Source organism: Cryptomeria japonica, chromosome 6 (genome assembly GCF_030272615.1).
Source record: "Cryptomeria japonica chromosome 6, Sugi_1.0, whole genome shotgun sequence".
Classification (NCBI taxonomy): Eukaryota; Viridiplantae; Streptophyta; class Pinopsida; order Cupressales; family Cupressaceae; genus Cryptomeria; species Cryptomeria japonica.
In genome coordinates, this window is record NC_081410.1 from 288415738 (window position 1) to 288437896 (window position 22159).

At 38.3% G+C, this 22159-nt stretch overlaps 1 protein-coding gene across 12 annotated transcripts in view; it reads left to right on the forward strand.

The window, feature by feature from the left end:
* Positions 1 to 22159, forward strand: part of LOC131031824 (DNA mismatch repair protein MSH5) — a 230384-nt gene that overhangs the window by 21936 nt on the left and 186289 nt on the right. For 10 of the 12 annotated variants that reach the window (XR_009103290.2, XR_009103321.2, XR_009103316.2 and 7 more), the window contains exons 4-6: positions 27 to 107; positions 211 to 280; positions 5400 to 5463. The exons of 1 other annotated variant lie outside the window; for it this stretch is intronic. Coding sequence is in view for 8 of the 11 variants with exons in the window: in XM_057962806.2 (XP_057818789.2) it covers positions 27 to 107; positions 211 to 280; positions 5400 to 5463 (215 nt within the window). In the remaining 3 variants the exon portion in view is untranslated. The remainder of the gene's footprint in view (positions 1 to 26; positions 108 to 210; positions 281 to 5399; positions 5464 to 22159) is intronic. One more of the 12 variants, XM_059207343.1, reaches the window with a different exon arrangement.

Sequence of the window (22159 nt, forward strand, 5' to 3'; positions counted from 1 at the left end):
TGTACAATGGATTTGTGTCTATTCAGTCATATATCAGACAAGACCTCTTGTCATTTATACAAGTACGAAAGTGGATGAATTGTTCATATTTGCACTAAAAAAAAATGGTAAGCAATATCGAGAGTAGAAAACAATTTACAAGCTGTAAATCTTGTTCACTGACTTTTAACATGTTACTTATATTTCCTTATATTGTTTCATGAGGAACAGAAAAAAAACAAGGTCATGAAGTGAAGATGGTAAAAAGTTCAATTTTTAGTTATGAACATGCACGACACAGGTATGGAGTCACTTTTTAATTTTAATTATCATTGTTGTAGGTAAATGACCATCAAAATACCATTCTTAAATTGTTGAAATGCTTTTAACATTTGCGATAACTGCAACAGCATATAAAATACAAGACCGCCTTCAAGTTCATTCCATCTTTCACATTGCAAAGTGAATTTTAAAAGTTGCAAAATTTCGCAATGGACTTCTTAACTTATATTGTTCTTGACCCCATGGTGTTACTGTTATCACAAAAGCTTGCACCCTTGCTGAGCTATCAACTCAGCAACCTTGTGAAACATGGAAACAACCCTGAAGTGTGGGGCCTTGCGCGAGGGGGTTGAATCTCCGGAGAAGGCTGACTTCCTTCTCTATCTAGGTGCGTTGAACCAACTCAACACTTCAAAACTTACTCTTAAGCCCATCCTAACAACTTGCAGAAGTAAAAGGAAGAGAGAATTGCTTGAAATAAAAAGAGGTGATGCACCAAGAAGAGATTGTTCCTCTCCCTATCGAAATGACACAAGTAATTAATTGAAACAACCTGAAGATGCACAACTTTTCAGTTGTATGAGTGACCCCAATGCATATATGAAGGTTAGAATTCACTGAATGCCAAGAGAGGAGAAGGATTCCCACAAGTCACACTCAGAAAACCAGTTAACACAGCATATGTGAAGAGAAAAGGTCACAAGAGATACACCTATGATGGAGGTAAGGAAGCATACACAACATACATAAGTTGAAAAGAGGCAAGAATGGTGATTTTCAATTAATCATAAGGCCAAAAGCCAATCTTACAGTTGCAGAAATGCAAAAATTACAATTCTTCAAGAGAAGAGAAGAGCATAAGAAAGCTCAAGGCAGCAGGGAGAGAACCCTTTACAATGAGGCTTAAAAGCCATTATATAGAAAAATGGGTTACAATGGTGATCATGACCCCTGCATGTCAGTCTGGAGGTGCAGGGAAGTGCATGCACTTGGCTTGTACATGCAAGCAACCTAGCCATACCCAAAAAGGGAAACCTTGAGAAGTTGGATTGACTGACCTTCTAAAGTCAGAGTATGCAGTCATGACACAAGTCACCAAGCATGGCCCCGTACCTCTCTTGATGGAAATCCTGCCAAAAACATTAAATGCACCCCTATGGCTCCACAAAAAAAGTGCATAAGTCACCAAAACTGTTGGAGCATTTAAAGCCTTGAGTGTCGATCACGCCATCCAGAAGTGTTGCAAGTCGGAAGTAGGCTTGGAAGACTTCAGAGACCGGACTCTCGAAGTGAGGAAGACAAGGGAAGGAGCAAGGAACTTCGGAACCTCGGGGTTTCGGAGTTTCGGGATAGGAGAAAGGAGGGCTAGGAAAGGAACTTCGGAACCTTGGGGTTCCGGAGGAACTAGAGAGAGAAGGCAAAAGGGGAAGGAACTTCGGAACCTCGGGGTTCCAGAGTTCCGGGGAACTACTCAAAGGAACTTCGGAACCTCGGGGTTCCGGGATAGAGAGGGAAAGGGTTAAAGAGAGAAGGGGAGCTTCAGAGACTTGGGTCACCATAGTTGGACAAGGAACTTGGGAACCTGGGGGTTCCGAAGTTCTAGGGTAGAAGGTAAGGAACTTGGGAACCTGGGGGTTTTGGAGTTTCGGGGTTGAGGAACTAGGAACTTCGGAACCTGGGGGTTCCGGAGTTCCGGGGAGGAGAACAGAAGAAAAGCTAAGGGAAGGAAGAGAACTTCAGAAACTTGGAGTTTCGGAGCAGGAAAGAAAGAGGCTAAGGCAAAGAAACTCGGAACTTCGGGGTTCCGGAGTTCCGGAGAAGAGAAAGAGAGGGCCAAGGAACTTCCGACAAGGCAACACTTCAAACCATGATTTCACTACTTTTCTCCTTGATCAACTGGGCAGCGCTAGTCCATGGAACATATCTCTGATCGGTTCTCACTGATGGACCAAGAGTGTCATAAAATGACAACAGTTACTATTAATTCCATGGCCTATGCACACACAAGGAGAGACATAGGTACTTGCATCAAAATTTAGCATGGAATGATGTATTCCATCACTAAAGTATTTTGGTTTTTAATTACCCTATTGATCTACCTAGGAAAGAAAATGGAATATCATCTCCAACCTTCCATCAACCCACAATTGCCACTTTGTGATACTTATTTAATAGTATGAGTTATAAAGCCTGTCTTATCAGGTCCATTGAGTTAGCAATGTTGTGGTAAACCTTTGGGATTGATGTTGGCATGGTAGGCCATAGAGTGTTGTTAGGCTTATGAGTCATTTCCTATAGGTAGCCTTGTTTTGGGTTGACCAATGATTACCGAACAAAGGAAATACTACACTGGCCTATCACTTAGGCCAGTGGAAAGACCTAAGAGCTCACCCAAGGTGCAACAAATCCCTGAAATCCCTCATTTGATATTAGTCTAGTCTTGCAAGGAAATTAAATGCCGCCTGTTATGATTTGGCTGTGGTTTGGTGAAATGTGTATAATTACTGTGTTTAACTTTAGATTCATACAATCCCACTTAACACAGAAAGTATACATCCATCCATTCATGTCATGGACAAGACATAAGAATCATCCATTACATTACTCATGATTGATTGATTACATCAAATTATAAAAAAATTCTACAATCCTTTGTTTGATCTTTACAAAACAAATTTACAGATTATCTTGTGCAGAAGTGTCTAACTTGTATCGGACTTAACTACTTTCTCCCATATCTAACGCTACTGCAACTATCATATTTCTATACAGATGAATTATTATCTTATCTATATCTACAGTGATCTGTAATTTCTAGGAAAAACTAGTTAGAAATTATGGAGTCAAACTTTAAGGTACTGTGCTACTTGAATTTCCAAATGATAGTAAAATTGGGGAGGAATTAAGGAGCTGATAAACAGAATTTAAGTGCTGAAATGGAATACATGAAACACAAACTCAAACACAAGATTTATCTTGGGAAAACTGCATGAATGATGAAAGATCCAGTTTGAAAGAGGCCATGGCTCTTCTACCAGAGTGTATTGCTGAAGTAGACAGATACAAATGAAATTACAAACTTTGTCAAGCTTATTTCACTAATTCAGCTTGTTTTTCTACTTAGTGATACAATTACTTTAATTCCTCTCCTCTCCTTCACTTTTGGCTGTCAATTGCTTCTTATAGGGTGCTGGAAGACTCCTCTCCTTCACTTTGGGTTGTCAATTGCTTCTTATAGGGTACTGGAAGACTCTAGACGTGTGTACCAAAGTTTAAAAACTCGGACTCGCCACAGACTCGGCAAACCAAAAATTTGGACTCGGACTCGGACTCGTGAAAGACTCGCGAAAGACTCGGCAAAAAAGTTTTACAAAAAAACATAAAGAAATTAATGCATTTAGAGAACATAAGAGCCATAATTGAAACATTACACATGTCATATGATTTACAAATGCGCAATATTTGAAATTTGAAATACTAAATCTAAATACCTAGATTTCTTCAATGATAATTATGTTGTTATATGGAGTCTAATCAGACTCGGAGGTTAAATTTTCACTACTTCCATCAGCGCAGTTTCCCTCTATATTTTTTGACGGGGGTTTGGGGGCAGCGCCCCGCGAGGCCAAAAATACTTTTATTATTTTTATATAGGCATCGGGGTTGTTTTTCTATTGGCAAAAAAACCCTTCATGAGATATTTCACTCCCTCAATTACGCCAAATGAAGGCAAAAAAAACAAAAAAAAACTCACTTTTAAAGCTTGCATGACGTTTTTTCTGGGTCGCGTGAGTCCATCTGAAAGACCCGTGAGTCCGTGCAAAAGACTCGCACGAGTCCTTGCAAAAGACTCGCGAGTCTTTCAGATTGACTCGCCAGGACTCGCCTCGTGAGTCCTTGGCGAGTCGACTCATGGCTCCCATGGACTCGTGAGTCCGTGGTGAGTCCACGAGTTTTTAAACTACGGTGTGTACAAAGCCTCTTGCATGGAGTTCGAAGAGACAGGGTTGCCTTTTTGTGTAATGTCCCCTCCCAGCCAGTGATCACTCATGGTGGAGAATAGCCTATTCAGGAGGCCCGTAGGCTATTTTTGGTAGAATTAGGGTTTCCATCTTTCGGGAGGATTTTGAGTGGGAAGTAGTTGGAGTCTGGGATTTCTGATTGTGGAATTTTTACAGGGTTTTTCAGAGAGCTTCACAGTGATGATACATGCATCGCGTTCAGTTGAGGTTTGCATACTTACTATTTTTAGTAAGTAGGGTTTGAATAGCACATTTTTTTTGGTTTTTCAAGAGTTTTCCAGCAATATGACATGCAACTTCATCTGACTACTCTTCAGTGGACTTACTATTTATAGTAAGTAACAGTTGATCCTAGTTTGTGCCCTAACGGAGGTGGAAGTCACTATTTTTAGTAAGTGTGGAAATTTTCAGGGTCTCAGTCTAGTCTGGCAGCACTGGCTATTTTTGACAGTTATGTGATGGCTTAGTGACTCAGTTCTACTTTTGGCAGACCTAGTTGAGTTCAGAATGCAGTTTAATGGACTAGGTCATTTCTCATTAAAATGACTTAAGTTAACATTTTTATGACATTTGGTCTGCAATATGGTTTATTTAATATTAATAGCTTGAGCTGATAGCTTAGCAAAGGTGCAAGCTTTTGTGATAACAGTATGTATGCATGATCTAATCTTGGAGGCCCACTCATTAATTTATCTATGGCAGGTGGGTTAGAGTAGAATTTTGTGAGCGAAGATTGTCTTATCTCTTTTAAAAATCTTTTATAAATGTATGTATGGAATAACAATGATAAAAAGTATGTACATATCATAGTGCTTCCTTTGCATAACTTTGTACCCTATTCTATTAAATGAATTACTAACATTATAGATGGTTAGGAAAATTTTTCCGTTTATGTTAATAAAAAGTGCCATTTTTTCCCTTTTGAAATAATGCTCAAAGCTTCTTGCCCACATGTTATTGCATTCTTATTTTTCCTCAGAGTTTGTATATATTTTTGAATAGGACAAGTTTGCACCTTCATTGTACTTTACAGTTCATATACATTTACTGAAGTTACATGATTTGAAAGTTAGCATCTTCAATGGTTTTTTAATTTTTGCATTGTTCTGGTTCTAGATTGATGTACCTTCAAGTTGTTGGAATGGATAAAGACTTAAATGATAAGGAGAGAATTTGTTTTGTAAGTTATTCTTTGATTTCTTTCGCTTTCTATGATTTACTGTGGATCATTTGTACTTTTTGAAATGCTGATGTCTTATAAAGAAAAGATGACTATCCTTGTTGTAAACCCTTACTAAGTAAAGAGAGTTATGCAAATGATTTCAATCAGAAATATAAGTAATTTATTCCTTTTAGTCTTTGAAAATCCACCTTGAACGTCCCAAAAGATTCAAGTCAAACAAAATCAAGATTATTCTATTACCTCTTAAATTTAACATTGCTATTGCCAACACTTTTAAAGGTTGCTACAATCAATTCTCCAAAAGACATCAAGTCAGCCAAACTCTGGTTCAAGGAAGTCTCATTGTCTCTGCCTTGCTATTGTCAACAAAATATTCGATCCTTGTTTTTAATTCTTTCTAAATAGAATTAAGAAAATGATTTCTGTCAGAAACATAAGTAATTACTTCGTTTTAGCCTTTGAAAATCCACCTTTGAACCTCCTGTAAATTAGCACTCAATTTGAACAAAGTCAAGTTTCTTCTATTGCTTCTAAAATTTTAACATCGCCATTGCCAACATTTTTAAAGGTTAATATAATCAAAATTCTTTAAAAGACATCAAGTTAGACCAACTCCAATTTGAGTAAGTCTTGTCTGTCCCTTGCTATTGTCAACAAAATATTCATTCTTTTAGGGCTTACACAATAATATTGCAACCTATCAATTGAATGTGAGATGTTCTAGATCTGCTAGACAAATTTATTAAAAAAATTGATCCATACTTGGCTGGAACAGTTGATGCACCATTGGTTCCTAGAAGAGTCAATATCTCCATCGGCCAAACACCATATGGCCCTGCCTTTGAACCTGTATCTTGTTCTCTCATGATCGATAGGGGCCTCTCCAACGTCTGCTGGTAAATCTATAGTAGCATGCTCCTACTTTGTCTTTCCCTCCATGAGTTATCAAATTTGGTCTTAATGTTGATAAAATTTGATCTCTTGTTGAAGTGGCATGCCCTTGCATGAGATTTAAATCCATACCAAGATTTTCCGTAGTCTAACCTTCCAAAACACAACTGAAATTCAATGTAACACTTTGAAAACAAACAAAATCCTCACTACTATTCTTTTTTGCACCATATTTTTCATGTAAAAGTATAAAGATCTAATATCCTTGCTTCTAGATTGGGAAGATGGTTCTTGCCAAACATTTTGCACTAGATAAAAGGTCAATATATATTCTAAATTCAAATCAACATATATAATTAATAATGATGATGATGGGGACTTTTAGTTCCTGAAATTGGTTTGTAGGACTCGTCAACTTGTATTATTTATATCTGTATTCTATTTTGTCTTCACATTGTGATATAGGAGCCTCCTTGGTTTACTAGCTATCTTGCATCAACCAAAAGATTTTGTGTTCCATGTATCATTTGTTTTGTAGTTTTTTGTATTTGGAGTTTACGCCTCTTGAATCTGTTTGAAAGTTTATGGAAGCTTGTGCATTAATGTAAAGGAATTTTCCAACATCTCAATGGCCACACACTGTAATGTCCCCACTTTGAAATAGAATTTAATAATAAATAATAATAAAATTAAAATATTAAAAAAAATATAAAAGAATATAATTACATATAATTAAAATTTAATTAAGTTAATGAATGGTCAAAAGACATAAAATGAAAAGTTGTGACTCCCTCAAACATGAGCTATAAAAGGGAGAAGAGAACCTCATTTGAGGGGGGATAATTTGGGGGAATCAGAAGAGCAGATCTGATTGTGAAAGGTTGTGTCCCTTTCAAAGGGTGGAAATAATGAAGAGTTGCACTTTTTCAAAGGGTGCTAATGGTGAAAGGCTGTGTCTCTTGCCAGAGGGCATAGATTATGAAGAGGTGTGACCTCTCCCTCACATTGAGAGATATAAAGGAAAGGAATCAAAATCCTCCAATGACAGCACCATCGATCAGATCAGATCAGAACTCTTATCAAGTTACAGACAGTAACATCCTTGTTCTTGGTGGTATGCATGGGGATTATGGAAAAGAAAGGAAGAAGCAACCTTGAGATAAAGGAGAAGCGTCTTCAGTAATCAGCAAACCAAAGGGATCAAGAACAGCTGAACAACAAGACATACATACATATATATATACATATATACACACACACACACACATATATACATACATATATACATATATATATATGTGTGTGTGTGTGTGTGTGTGCATATAAAGGACCAGCCAGTATACAACGATAGTATCAGTTAATGTAGATCTGGTATGATCTTCCCTATTCATGACTTTATAGCATAATAAACTATAATTGCAGATCAAATGTCTATTAAGATTATACAGTACCTTGTTGCCAATTATATTGGATGTCTCATTCTTGGTTTTAAACAATACAATAAGAAATTATTTTTAATTACACAATTATGAATGATATACATAATTGTTATTATATTTGGCATAAGGAACAACCAATGATGGACAATTATATATATTGAGCAAACTGCCACGATAATATTACAAGTACAAGGAGGGAGTATGGTGATGACGTCTTCCTCTAGGTACGCCACCTCATGGTAGTTGACTGATGGTCCCATGAAGCCAAGGGGGTGTAGAGGGAGTCCACCGCTCTTGGACTTAGAGAGGAAGGACATTTAGGACACCCTATTGTATCTTTCCAAACACTATCATGGTTGATTATTGAATTAAGCGAATTCTAACCACAAGAGAAGGATAAGGATGGAAGTGATGAAGGGGAACGATGATGGGACACCTCACTAGGTAGACCACCTCATTGTGGTTGATCGATAGTCCCATGAGGCCAAGGGGGGCTCTGGTTCTTACTCCACACTTGGGCCTAGGGTAGAGGGTCTACTGGACATATTGTTCCTCTGTACTCCTACTTATGGTTGAATTTCGATAAGGAATTGGACAAAAACTATGGTTAAGTTAATGTTCCTAACCCTAAGTATAGAGAATTTATGTTTGATTGTTTTTCTTAGAAGATTTTTATTATTAATTATATACATTTTCATGGTTTCCTAACCTATTGTAGGATCTCAATCAGGTATGCATCCTATTCCATTTATTGTTTTACCTGAAAATGGTGATTTAGTGCAAAAATTAGGGTTTTTATTAAAAAAGGACATTATACACACCTAATTGAGAGCCTTAAGCTACCTTATAAACCTAGAGACTTATGCAGTAACGGTCCAATCCTAGTTTAGGATTGGTTTTCAAATCCTAATTTCATGCCCCTTTTTAAACATGTTGAGGAACCATGCAGTGTGTGGTAAAGATTCCACATATGTATATGTAAGTGTAGTCATGTATTTGATTACAAGTAGAAGGGGACCAACCAGTGGAGACTTTAGTAGTTTATGGATGTGTATATATTTGTACACTTACAGCTTTGCAAGATATGTTATATCTCACTCCAATGAAAGTAGTATCTTTCGAAAATTCTAAGATCGTTGTAATCAATTGTGTTTGGCCTATGTGACTTGTTGTATGAATTCTTTCATTGACAGTCAATACAAATCTACTATTTCCATTTGCCTTTGTTTGTTTCATATATGTTATGTTAAATTTTTTCGAGCTCCTTAGTTTGCCAACCCTTTATTGGGTTTGTAGACCTTGCCTCACATCAAGTGTTATCAGAGCAAGGTGGGATCCATATGGAAGGGAGGCCTTGTGAATTTCTGGAAATCTGATTTGTACATGGTATGACCTAAAGTTGCACTCACAATGTTTTTTACTTGCAGTTGACAATGTCACCTAGAAGAGTCATTGGTTGTGGCCAAATTGAGATTTCCAACGTGGTTGGGAGATAGGAAGAGGAGATTGAGTTGTTGTAGGCAATGCATCAAGGGGTGAATATAATGAAAGTAGACTGCCATAGAGTGTTTGTTTGATGGGAAGACCCTAGTGTATCAGAGAATGGAGAGAGGTAATGCTAAAGAGGAATAGGAGAAAGCAAAAGTAGCAAATGATGGTTTGAGAGAAATGGCTATTGAGAGCCATATCTAAGATTAGAAGAAGTGTGTGGGTGGAAGTGCCATGGTTTTTTGGAATGCTAAATTGAAAAGAATCGATTGATTAGATCCTTGAGTTGGAGTTCTTTGAGTTTGAAGATATCTCAAATGCACATAGCAAGAATTGCTTAGACAAATGTATTGTCCCCATTTTTGGTTGCTTCATATTGTAGTTGGCTTCGATGACCGTCAACCTTTTTCGAGAGGATGTTTGAGGTTGGCAATGAGCTTAGTTGGTTTAGAGGACTCTTATGCCACTTTGTAGTACATTCCAACTTTTTGTGGGTTCTCCAAGATTCTTGGAGAGTGTGTCTATTTATAGTAAGTTGTGCGGTTGTCCTTGATTTTCATTATTCATCATCGGTACCATTCAAGTGCAATCAAATTTTGGTTCGTAACTCGGGTGTATTATTGGCTTTAATTTAATTATTTTACAAAGGCTGCTTAATTTTATTAAAATAATTCATTGGACACCTTAGTATAATATCTCTTAGGAAGGAGAATAAAAAGTTTTAAATCATGGATGCATAATAATGGGACCTTTCGTATCAAATATTATTATTATTATAAACATGGTCTTTTGTAGTGAAAAGGAGTTTTTATTTAAAAAGTGAATTTTTAAATGTGCCTTCCGGAAAGTTTGGCGGGAAAAGGTTACAAGGAGGCTTGGTGAGCTCATTTGTATTATGCAGATTATTTCATTTCTTTTGGAGAAACCCTTGAGGTTATTGTGGGATTAAACTTCGTTCATATCAACCTTCTTGAGGATGGAGACCTGTTGTGACCATTTCACACATCGCCCCATTAGAATGGGGACCCCCTCTTTTTTGCTTTTGTTTTGCTTGTTCTTCTCTTTGCTTTTAGGGTTTTGAGTGAGTGAGTGGTCTGTCTGGGCTAGGGCTAAACCTTAGGGGTTTCTTTTGGATATTATTCAAACTGAGTCCAGTCAAATTTTGAAAGTTGTTAAGCGTCCTCTCGAGAATTGAGATTGTTGAAATACGGTAAGTCTTCCAGGAGAGCCAAATAGGTCTCAGGTTAGGTCTAATCAGGGTTTTTTCGGGCAAAATCCAAATTTTGATTAAGTGTTAGCATTTTGAAGGTGAAATTGTGTGTTCTTGCCTAGATGAGTTTTGATCAATTTTTTGAAGCAAGATGATGCCTGAAACACAAAATTCGCTCCTGACCCTCTCTGAAGGTCCAGGGCGAAATTCATCCTAAGTACAATTTCTTGTTTTGAGAAGGCTTGCTAACTGGTTCCTGGCCTTGAGAATGACCTAACTCTGCTTTGTGAAGTGATTGGAGACTTAAATTTTGGATAGTTTAGCCAGAAAGGGTGAAATCGCTCCTGACCCTCTCTCAAGGTCCAGGGCGAAAATGTTATTTAAAGCATATTTGTCACTGACTTTTCTAAATTTGTTTTGTGCAGGGTCTCTAGGAGCAATGGTTGGACGTGACTTGATGCTTTTGAAGATTTGAAGGCATGGAAAATGATGAATTTTGAAGGCTAAGGGAAAAGTCGCTCCTGACCCTTGTTGAGGGCCCAGGGCGAAATTTTGATTTCCCTCATCTGGCAGTGAGAAAGGACCAAGTGTTGGACATGAGTGGAAAATGAATGACTTTCTCCATCCACCTGAAGGAGTTTTAACTTGAGATGATGAAGGATCTTGTTGGAATCATCAAAATCGCTCCTGACCCTCTCCAAGGGTCTAGGGCGAAAAAACTTATTGGAGTCATTCCTGACCTTGTTTGGTCAAATTGAGATATCAAAGGCGTGGTGGAGGACAAGGTAAGCATGATGAAGTGTCCAGACTTGATTGAAGATGATGAAATGATGGAGTGTTGCCCAAGAGGAGTAAATTCGCTCCTGACCCTCTCTGAAGGTCCAGGACGAAATTCTTTATATGCACATTTTTAGACCTTTCTTGGACATGAACTTTTATTCATAGCGTGAAACAAGATGAAATCTTCCCTAGCAAAGGCATTTCATGCTGAAAAGTGAGGCATTTTGGTCTAGAAGGCAAAATTCGCTCCTGACCCTCTCTGAAGGTCTAGAGCAAAGTTTTCAAAAGGCACATTTCTTGCTAGGTCAAAGTGATTTTTTATGATTGGAATAGATGAAAGCAAGTGTGTTTTACCCATTGAATATAGTTTGGACGATCAACAAGGAGGCAATCAAGCCAGGTTTGAAAAGTCGCTCCTGACCCTCTCTGAAGGTCCAGGGCGAATTTCTAAGTTTCTCTCCTTTCTTTGAAGAATTAAGACAAAATCTTGCTTGAATGAGTGAGGAAGGGTGTGTTTTGACTGTTGAAGATAATTTGGAGGGCTAGCAAAAGATGGATAAACTTGAATTTACAAAATCGCTCCTGACCTTCACTGAAGGCCCAGGGCGAAAAACCTAATATCCAACCTTTTCCTCCAAAATTAAATGAAGCTAAGCCTAGATGCAAGTTTGAAACGATGTTTGAAAGGCCTTGAGATGGAATTGAGATGCTAAGGTTGCAAATGTTGAGGACAATAAGCAAAATCGCTCCTGACCCTCTCTAAGGGTCCAGGGTGAAATTTCCAAGAGCTCTCATTTTCCTTGCATTTCGAGATGATATTTTTGTTGCCAAGACTCAAAAGGGAGTGGAGAATGATGTTCTATGCCTTGAGGGTAATTTGAAGTTGAAGTGATCAAGAATTTGTGCAAAGGACTCAAAAGCGCTCCTCACCCTCACTGAAGGTCCGGAGCTAGATTCTAAAAGTACAATTTTCTTACAAAACAAGTTTTGTGATTAAAATAAATGGAAGAGGGTTTGTTCTATCCATTGAAGATAATTTGGAGAAACAACAAGGCATGGACAAGCTTAAATTTGCAAAAGCGCTCCTGACCCTCACTGGAGGCCCAGGGCGAAAATCTTTGAAGTCCTTATTTTGCATTGCAAAGGCAAATCAAGCATGCATGGAACGAGTGAAGAAGATCATTGCTTATCCCACAAGGTGAGTTGACAATTAAAAGATGAAGGATTAAGAGCAAAAGTGAAAAATCGCTCCTGACCCTCTCTGAGGGTCCAAGGCGAAAAAGTCCTAATGGCACTTCCCTCATAAAGACCAAGTGAAATTAAATTCAAAACTCCAATAAGAAATGCCATTTAAATGCCTAGATGAAGTTTTGGACAAGAAAAATGAGGAATGCAAGGCCTAAACACAAAGCTCGCTCCTGACCCTTGCCAAGGATCCAGGGCGAAGTTAGTAGCATTCTTTATTTTACCATATTTGAGCATTGATATTCCCCAAATTCCCCAAAATTTCGAAGCCTTTGAAAAGAAATTAATTAAAATTAAATTGGCATTTAATAAAAGACATATTGGCATTTAATAAATTAATTTTGAGCCTTAAAAAAAAAATCGAACTTTTATTGTGAAGGCATTTAAAATTAATTTTTATGAAATTAAAATTGAATGTGGAGCGCTTAAGGTCTTATTTTTATTTATTTTTATCAAGTTGGCCCCTCCTTTTTACAATTTTATTTATTTTTTAACCTCTTTTTGCCAAGTCGGCCTAGAGGGAACAAAGGGGGTGGGCGCTCTATATATTGGAGGTGTGTTTTTTCATCATTCAAATCATTCAATCATTGCTTCAAGTGCGAATTTGGAGAGCAAGAAGGAGGTGCGAAATCTGGTCTATTTGGAGCGAATTTATTTCAAGTGTTGGAGACTAGAAAGAAGGTGGAGTTGATTCTTGTGAAGACTAAAGGAGGCGCATTTTTATTCAAGGGAGAACTTTAATCTACATCTTGCCTAGCGAAATTCACCTATTTTTGCATCATTTCTTAGAGTTTAATACTCAAGAGGAGGTATGGCGAAATCATCTTGACACCATTGTTGAAGATTTGAATTTTGAACTTTTGTTTTGAAAAATCCAAGTTTGGTGTAGTTAATTAGGAAATGATAACTCAAGATTTATCATGAAGTTTCCTAATTAAAATCTTAAATCTTCCTTTCTACTTTATATTTCTACACTTCAAAATATATTACTCATTATGAAATGTTGTGTAGGTGTCAAGATGACGACTCCAAAGGCGGGAGCATCTACTAGTCGCCCGGCTCTCATGAAGGAAGATCAGAAGAATGAAGAATTGGAGACCAGGATCGTGTCCAAATGGAGCAATATCGGAGATACCAACTTGGGAAACTTCAGTGTGAAGAAGTTTCGAGAGGTCCCCTACATTGGCAAACCATCACCTGTCGCAAAGAGAATAATTGAAAGTGGCATCATCAAGGCGGCCGGTTTCCCTCCAGCAGTCTAGTGTCATGAGCTGATGATCGAGTGTGCCCGCCATTATGACTCACAATCGAGATCGATCGTATCCAAGGAAGGGAACACTTTGGCTTACCTTTCAGAGGAGGCTATAAGTGAAGCTCTCCATCTTCCAGAGCATAAAGATATGATTTACAAAAGCTTAGAGGGAGCCAGGTCAATGTATGAAGATGATCCCGACACTTGCCTGAATCTCATCAATAAGAATTGGTTGCTCAAGAGTTGTCCTCACCTGAGCAAGATTCCCAACACACCACATAGGATCGACTTCCAAGAGGAGTACATAGATTTGATAACTTTGCTCAATCGAGTTATAGGGGCCCCTCAGGCCTTCTACTTCGAAAAGTGGATGTTTTACTTCATCCAAGTGATAGTCCAAGGAAAAGGAACAATTCATTGGGCTAGAATTATTAGCCATTGTCTGGATGTGCAGTTGAGAAGACTAAAGCCTACCAAATCATTCCACATGAGCTCATACATCATATATGCCTTGATCAGGAGTTTCGAATATGCAGGGCTACCTCACAAAGGAGTGATTGGAAGAGGACCCGGAGAAGTGAGAGTTTGTGACTCTTATGTTCATTTGCATCATCCTCCTAGAGGTGACTACAAGTTAGTCAATGACACCTTCACGATGAACATCACTAGGATATTGCAAGGTGGGATTCACAATCGACTATCTCTGGATGCACAAGAGCTTGTGAAGAGGTATGGTGCTTGGTTCATCCAGTTTCAAAAGTTTACATATATCAGAATTCATGGGTGTCCTTCACCTCCCTACATGTTGCCGAGGTATCCGACAGACATGATAGTGCTACTTGAGGTGACCAGACAGTTGGCAGCTTATGCAAAGGCATTTAGACACAAGCATGGAAATGGAGTTCCCGTGCCCATCATATTGGGGAATTCAGTTGAGGTATGTCCTAATACTCAAGCCTCGGAGGATGCAGAGAAGGAACTGGCTTTATATTCATTCACATTCTTTGCCTCGAGGGAGAATTTCGATCCTCATGGTTATATGGAGGAGACAGTTGGTAGGAAGTACAAACACGAATTTCAGGTAGAGGACTTTTGGATGAATCTCTCAAGTGATTTAGAGGTTAAAAGAAAGATGCATTCCAGGCTACCCTTAGATCTTATCAGGAAATGCAAAGTTTATAGGGTAGCAGATCAAGCACAGGATAGCGGTAGACATCTCCAGTCATCTTATGACAGAGAAGACAAAGCAATGAAGATAGATTGGATTGAACCTGAGGTTTTGGACTTGAGAGCTTTGATGGCTCCAGTTTTGTCATGTACTCGCAGATGGGTGGATGTACAACATCAGAAGTTAAGAGAACAAAACATACCCATGACTTTTACTTTGGAGGAGAGATCAGAAGAAGGAGGAGCGAGCGCAAGTGAAGGCAATTCTCATCCTAGAGGTGCAAAGAGGAAAGAAAGACTTGAGAAAAGAGAACCTTCCAAGAAGAAGCAAGAGGCCAATCGAGATCGCCCATCAGGCACATCTTCTCGACATGGAAAAAAGGCAAGTCAAGCTGAAGGACAAGAGAGGACGGTGCCTGAGGTTGATGAATCTATGGAGTCGATGGTACAGAATGATAAACCTGAAAAGGGGCAGGCACCTCAGCATTCATCAAGTCAATCTCCCCAAGTTTATGAGCTACATGAAGAGAAGAATGATGATGAAGCGACATCCCCTCTCCGAGAAGATGAACCATTCCTTAAGGAAATACAAGTTAGAGAGACAAGATCCGCCATTCCGGATTGGTTAAAAGAGAGACTGACAAGGGTGATTGTGATTGAGGATGAAGAGGATGTGATTGACTTAGAGAGTCTTATAGGAAATTCTCAAGAGGTAACGGAGAAGAAGAAGGCCACCAAGATGTCCAAGATGATCACAAATGAGACAGGATCCAGGAAATTGCAGATAGCTACACCGATAGTGGACAAGTATGAAGGTGAAATCCTTGCAGACGAGTATGATGTAGAAACATTTGAGCTTGGTCCCCTCACTACTGAACAGGCACTGGATGAGGCAACCGATTCATTTGAAGCACTTAAAGACAAGCTTAAAGGAGAAATGGAAAAGAATAGAAAGCTTGAGAGAGAAGTCGGTGCTTGGAGGGGCTACTTTAGTCATCTCAATCAGCCCTTGGGACGTCAGGATCCGGCAGTATCTCCTGTGCAAGCACTTCCCCTCGAATCAGTTGGCAAGGCAGAAAGAGTCAAGAGCTTGGTTTAGCTTATGAGCTCTTGGATTAACAAATCCCACGCGGTAGCCGTTGAATTTACAACAAGAATGATGAAGACAGTCCACCGAGCTATCCAAGTCCTTGAGATCGTCCACAACCTAATGATAACTGTAACCGCTTTCGCTCACACTAGAGATGTTATCATTCCTGTTTTGCAAGTAATCAGGCAAACACCAAGGAAGATCCTAGCACAAGAAAAGATAATGGATGGAGGAGCTCATAATTTACTTCAGTGGTCAACTCTACTCCAGATGAAAGAGGTTCTTTTCGAGGACATCAGCACCAAATGCAATCAAGTTGAGGGCGTCATCCATCCAATTCAGGATAAGGTGTTTGAAGTGTTGTGTACCATTCTTGGCAGGAGGATCGAAGTTGAGATAGATGTGGACCTTCAAGAGTTGGAAGAAAGAGTCAAGGTCATCTTTTGCAAAGATGAGAATGTCATCACAGATGAGCAACGGGATCTAATGTTCACTACCATGCTCCTGATTGAGAAGATCAAAGAACTCGAACCTGGATGGGAAACGACTCTTCTCAAAGCCTTTGATCAGGTTATCCACTTGGAGGAGCGAATGAGGAATCTTCCCGAGATTCCTATTGCTGAGATTGAAGGAATTGTGTCCAGATTCATTGCATATGCTAAGAAAGAACATTGGAAAGGGAATAAGGTTCTAGAAGAAAGGTTGTTATAGAATGACGTGGCATCTTAATTATCATTGGTCTATGTTTCCTCGATTTTTGTGCCAATTAAATATTTGGCTATGCATTTAATAATGTTCATCTAAAAGGGAAACTTTTTGTAACAAACCCTAATTAGGGTTTAGGTGTCAGAATCTCAGCCGTTGATCTTCTTTTGATCTGGGCTGTTCATTGTAATTGAGGATGCTATATATACCCTCACTCATTTTCATTTTGTCATTAGATGATTAGAGATTAGATATTAAGGAGATAGATAGTTAGAGCTTTGGAGAGAAGAAAGTTATTTTGTAGCAAGATTGAGTAGTGAAGAAAGAATTTCGAACAATTGTTGTCCATTTTGGCTTTGAGATCAATAAAATATTGAAGTTATGGTGTTTTATTGCAATTCTTGTGGCTATCTTCATGGTTGTTTACTTTCTTGAATCATTCTCAGTCGAAGTAGTATTTAAGTTCGAAGGACTAAGTGTTGTGCTTGATCTTTGGTGAGATTCATGTTCCAAACCACTAGCTTCTTACTGATTGTAAGGACGCCTTGTGTGGTCAACTGGAGATATTTAGATTGCTTGAACCTTCAATCATTATTGAACTATTGATATGTATCTATATGGTAGTATCTATAATCCTTGATGATTTGAAAATCACTAATCACCTTAGAAGATCGCATCAATTCTAGTAAAGTTGTAATTCCTTGGCAATACTGAAATTGGTAGAATCTTACCAAGTCTAGCCTACATTGACTCATTCTTAGGATTAGATTAAAATTCATCCCTTGCAAACCCTACCTTTTGATTTTTTTTTGAGAATTTGTTAGCATTAGGAAAAATCTTGTTCCTGCAGTTGAGTGAGAGTAACATGGACCAGCTTTCTCAGAAAGTGCGTAAGACCCCTTGAAGAAATAGCATTCACAACGACCACTGGTGCTTATCCACATGTAGAGATCCTATAACGAAGAACCTTGAAGTCACCCTGATTGATCCTTTTGCGATATCTTCAGCATTCAGAGGCTTTACTCAAGAGAGGATAAGGTACCCTTGGGTATTTTATTCTGTGTTTGATTGTGTACAAAATACACGTCAACAAGACCCTCATGGAGATTAATCACAGTGGTGAAAGATTCTCCCTAGCTAATACAGTGTAGCTCATCCAGAGTTGCAAGTTGTGTGGAAAGCATTTGCAGGTATTGTTTTTGTGTTGAAGTTTATGAAGTTTCAGAGAGGTTTGTATAAAGTCAAAGTTTTGGTTTTGAAGAAAGATGTTTCAGATTTCGCTGTGGTATATTGTCTTCTTGAAGCATTAACAAAATCTTTATGTTGGGCAATATGATTGGCTTGTTGAGTGTGAGTTTTTTTATACACAACAGCTTGCAAGCGGTTTTAAATGATCAAGCATGCTAGGTGAATCTGATTGATGGTTGCAAGAAAATATAGACGCCAAGATTATGGGGTTTGCTATTGCTTGATGCTCGATTTTCCCATGATTGGGGCGAATATATTGGTAGCAGAACAAGATGAAAGAAGGTATCATTTTCTTGGCTGGGCATATAGGTTTCTGTGCCCTTGGTGTTGGAACAAAAATCAAATTTGGACATTGTCATACCAACTGGGTGTTTGAAGGTTTGAATCTATTAAGGATGGAGTTTATAGGTGCCTAGGCTAGCATATGAATTGAGCAGCAAGTCTTGGGTCTTTTTGGTGGCACAAATCAGTCTTACAGGAAGTGTTTGAAATAAAGAACAATTGCTAACACCTATAGGTTGGTCAGTTCAATAATACAAGGAGGTGTAGGTTTGTGGGAGAGATTCATAGCTTGCCAGACAAACAAGGAGCAGGACTGTGGCTTGAGGGAACAATGGCTGGCTAGGCGATTGCCACACCAATTTGGGCAATTCATGCATAGATAAATGTTGGACGATTTCATTTGTGTGTTGGGGCAAGTTCCTATAGCCTAATGTGTGAACAAAACAAATTGATTTGATCAATAAATGTGTAACAATGTTGCTAGTGCTTCATCAAACTGTCTAATCTTGGTTTCAAGGTCAGTGTTGGTGGGGAAATTTAGCACTTTCGTCAACACAAAATAGAATGCACAGAGTCTATCCTATTCTCTCTTGAATAAGGTAATCTTGTATGCCTTTTGACTGTCCAAACAAGATAACCTCAAGGTTTCTAATGTCAGGTCATGACTAAATTTTGGATAGCTAAGTGTTGACGTGATTTATTGGTAATTTGAAATGTCCCCCTTAGTTTTTTTCAATTTTCAATCACAATAATTTCACCCATTAGTGTTAGCAAGATGAAATACTGAGAGCAATACATGTTGGTGGTTAGACCAGCCACTTCCCAGCAAAAGGTCACAATTCAGAAAACTGCACCCACCAATCAATGCTCCAACAATCAGAACATTAATGCACCCACCAGTCAATGTTCCAAATGCAACAAAATTGATCACAATTCAGAAAACTGCAGAATGAATGTAAGATGTTATGTATGTGGAAGATTTGGGCACTTATCTAATCAATGCAGAACACAAACCGACATAGGATATGGAAAGGCTATTCAGAAGAACAATGTGACTTGTTATGCTTGTAACAAGATTGGACATATTGCAAAATTTTGTAGAAGCAAGACTTCACCGGCAAACAATAAAGGACCCAGTTTGAAAGGCAAAGAAAAGGTTGATGAGGTAAAGCAAGAATTTTCAAGACAATGGATTAGAAAGACAGATCAAAATGTTGATAAGACTATTCCTTCACCGGTAGAACAGAGTATTACTCCACCGACAGGAGACTCTTCATCCAACTGAAAAAGTAACCCTTGGGGGTATTGCAGCAAGTTGAAAATCATGCAAGTTTACCCTCAGTTGATGGTGAGAAGATGGACGTCTTCTCTACCGGCAGATGTGTTAAGTTTCACTTAACCAGCGAGCATTTATTACGGTTGTTGGAGGAAAAGACATTATAAATCAGTGATTTTCTCTCTTTTTCAATTCACCGAGCATTCAAACTTTCAGAGAGCGTGAAATCCAAGCGAGGGCATCCAAGGCGAAGAAATGAAGCAATCTCTTTCAAGCACTCAAACCATTATCAGGCAGATTAAGGTATTTATCAATGGCTTCCTCCTCTGCTCTGGAATTTATTGCAAACCCTACTGTTGTAGAAGTTGTGAAGCACCCTAGACCTGTTTTTAAGATCATTCTCGAGATAGCGAAACAGGATGATTCCCTAGGTGCTTTTTCAAAAATTCCAAAAGGTGTTGCATATGCTGAAGACCCTAGAATCTATATTCATTGTAATATTGAGGAATTAGGTTCAGAGGAAATATTGAAAATGTTTAAAACTGTTATCTGTGATGAAAATGGAATAGTAAAACCCGAACACAAGGTAATTGAAACTTTAGGTTTTGTGGAAATCTTGGACATCCCTGATTTTCCTAAGGAGGTAGTAAGAATTGTCCTTAGCAGAGTTCATGGAGAATTCTTTTGGCTAGATTCTGTTAGTAAAATCACCAGAGAAGCAGTTAGGGCATTGACTCGTTTACCCTCCACCAGTAGCAGGCCAGATAAGACTAAGAAGGTTCCTAATAACACAGTGATGACATTAACAGGAGCAACCTATGATAGTAGATCCCTGAGAGTAAATGATGTTAAGGATGTGAATGTCAGATTTATAAGCATGATCCTAGGTTAGAAAACCACACATGCAAACCGACTCAACTCTGTTTCCAGTCTTTGTATTAAAAGTGCATATGATATGGTCAACAATGATGCAAAAATAGATATATGTGAGTGGTTAAATGATGAATTGATAGACAACCCGAAAAAGATCAAAGGTGATAAGAAAGGTACTTTTCGTTTTGGCAATCTTCTGGTATGTCTAATGTTGTATCACACAAAAGAGGTTCCCGGTATTGGTAAGAAAGACTTTGGTTATGATATACCGGTAGGCAAACAACTGTTAGAAATCTTCACCAGTATGGACATTGATAAGGATAACAATATAACAGAGTATTTCAAAACCTTCAAAGCAAAAATGAAAACAAGAGAGAGATTACCACAAAGTATTGTAGACAAGTATGAAAAGGAAATATGTTTTGTAATTAAAAAGGATGAGATATGGATGGAGGCAGTTCTTCCTAGAACTGTATGGGTAACAAAAATGGGGTATGAGGCAAATGTAAACATCATTGAAACTTATGCCAAAGCTCTATTAGAAGCCCCTAGAGAATTGGAAGAAAAGGTTTTTGGAAATGCACAAACAATAGAAAGTGATGTATAAACATTGAAACAGAGAAAGAGAAGAAAAAAGTACATAAGGAGTGCATCTAAACATGTTAAGGAAATAAAAGAAAATGTCATGAACATAACTAGAATAAAGGAAAGTGACTTAGAAGGATTACAACTGGAGGCACATCTTTCACCAGTTGGTACATCCTCTGACAGTGAAATTCCTGCTGAGTTTAAAAGAGTTGATAGGAAGAGAAAACCTTCACCGGTACCCTCTCCTCCTCCCAAGAAAACAAGAACACCAAGGCAGAAGCAACAGGCAGTGAGACCACCGACAAAGAAGTTGACACCAAAGAATAAGAAGCAACAACAGGTTATATCACCATTGGATAACTTATTGAGTGAAATAATTGATGAAGGCAACTTAGCTAATGTTAGCAAATTGTACAATACATTTACTGATGCAGAGAAAGAAAGTATTGAGAAGAGCATAATGCTACATCTTGATATATACAAGAAAGTATTAATTGAAGTTGTAGATGATTTGCCTGATGAATTATATAGGCGGTTAGATGCAAAGAGAATTGCAGTCATGGAGCTTGACAAGAAACTAAAGATTGAAAAACTACTAGCTATACATCCGGTCAACTCTGTAGAAGAAATTGATGAATTAATTAGTGAAGCTAATAGATCAGTTTTTGCAAGTGGACACCGACATGTAAGACTAATGGTTAGCAGGGTAAATGAAATTGCAGAAGAAACAACAGACAAGTGGGACATCTTCTTTGTAGAGAAAGAAAAACAGGAAGAGTTGAACAGACCAAAGAAAACTTTCAAAGTTTATCAAAAAGACAGAGACAAGGGGAAAGGTAAGGTAGGTGGAATACCCAACATTAAAGTAACTGACAACCTACCACCACCTTTAGTTACTCCACCGGTACAAACTGATAGCACACCGGCTATTGAGAATGTGGATACACCACATGAGGATACCAACCCTGAGTCGGAAATTTTGTACACTATGAATATTGACACTTAGGAAGTAAACATTGTAGTTGATAAGGAGAACACAGAGGAAAAGAAAAATGATATTGCTACTGAGCAATCAGCAGATAATATTGAGGTTGGAACACCGACAGATAATATTGGGATTGAGACACAAGCAGAGCAAGCTGAGCATTCAGTGGAAACA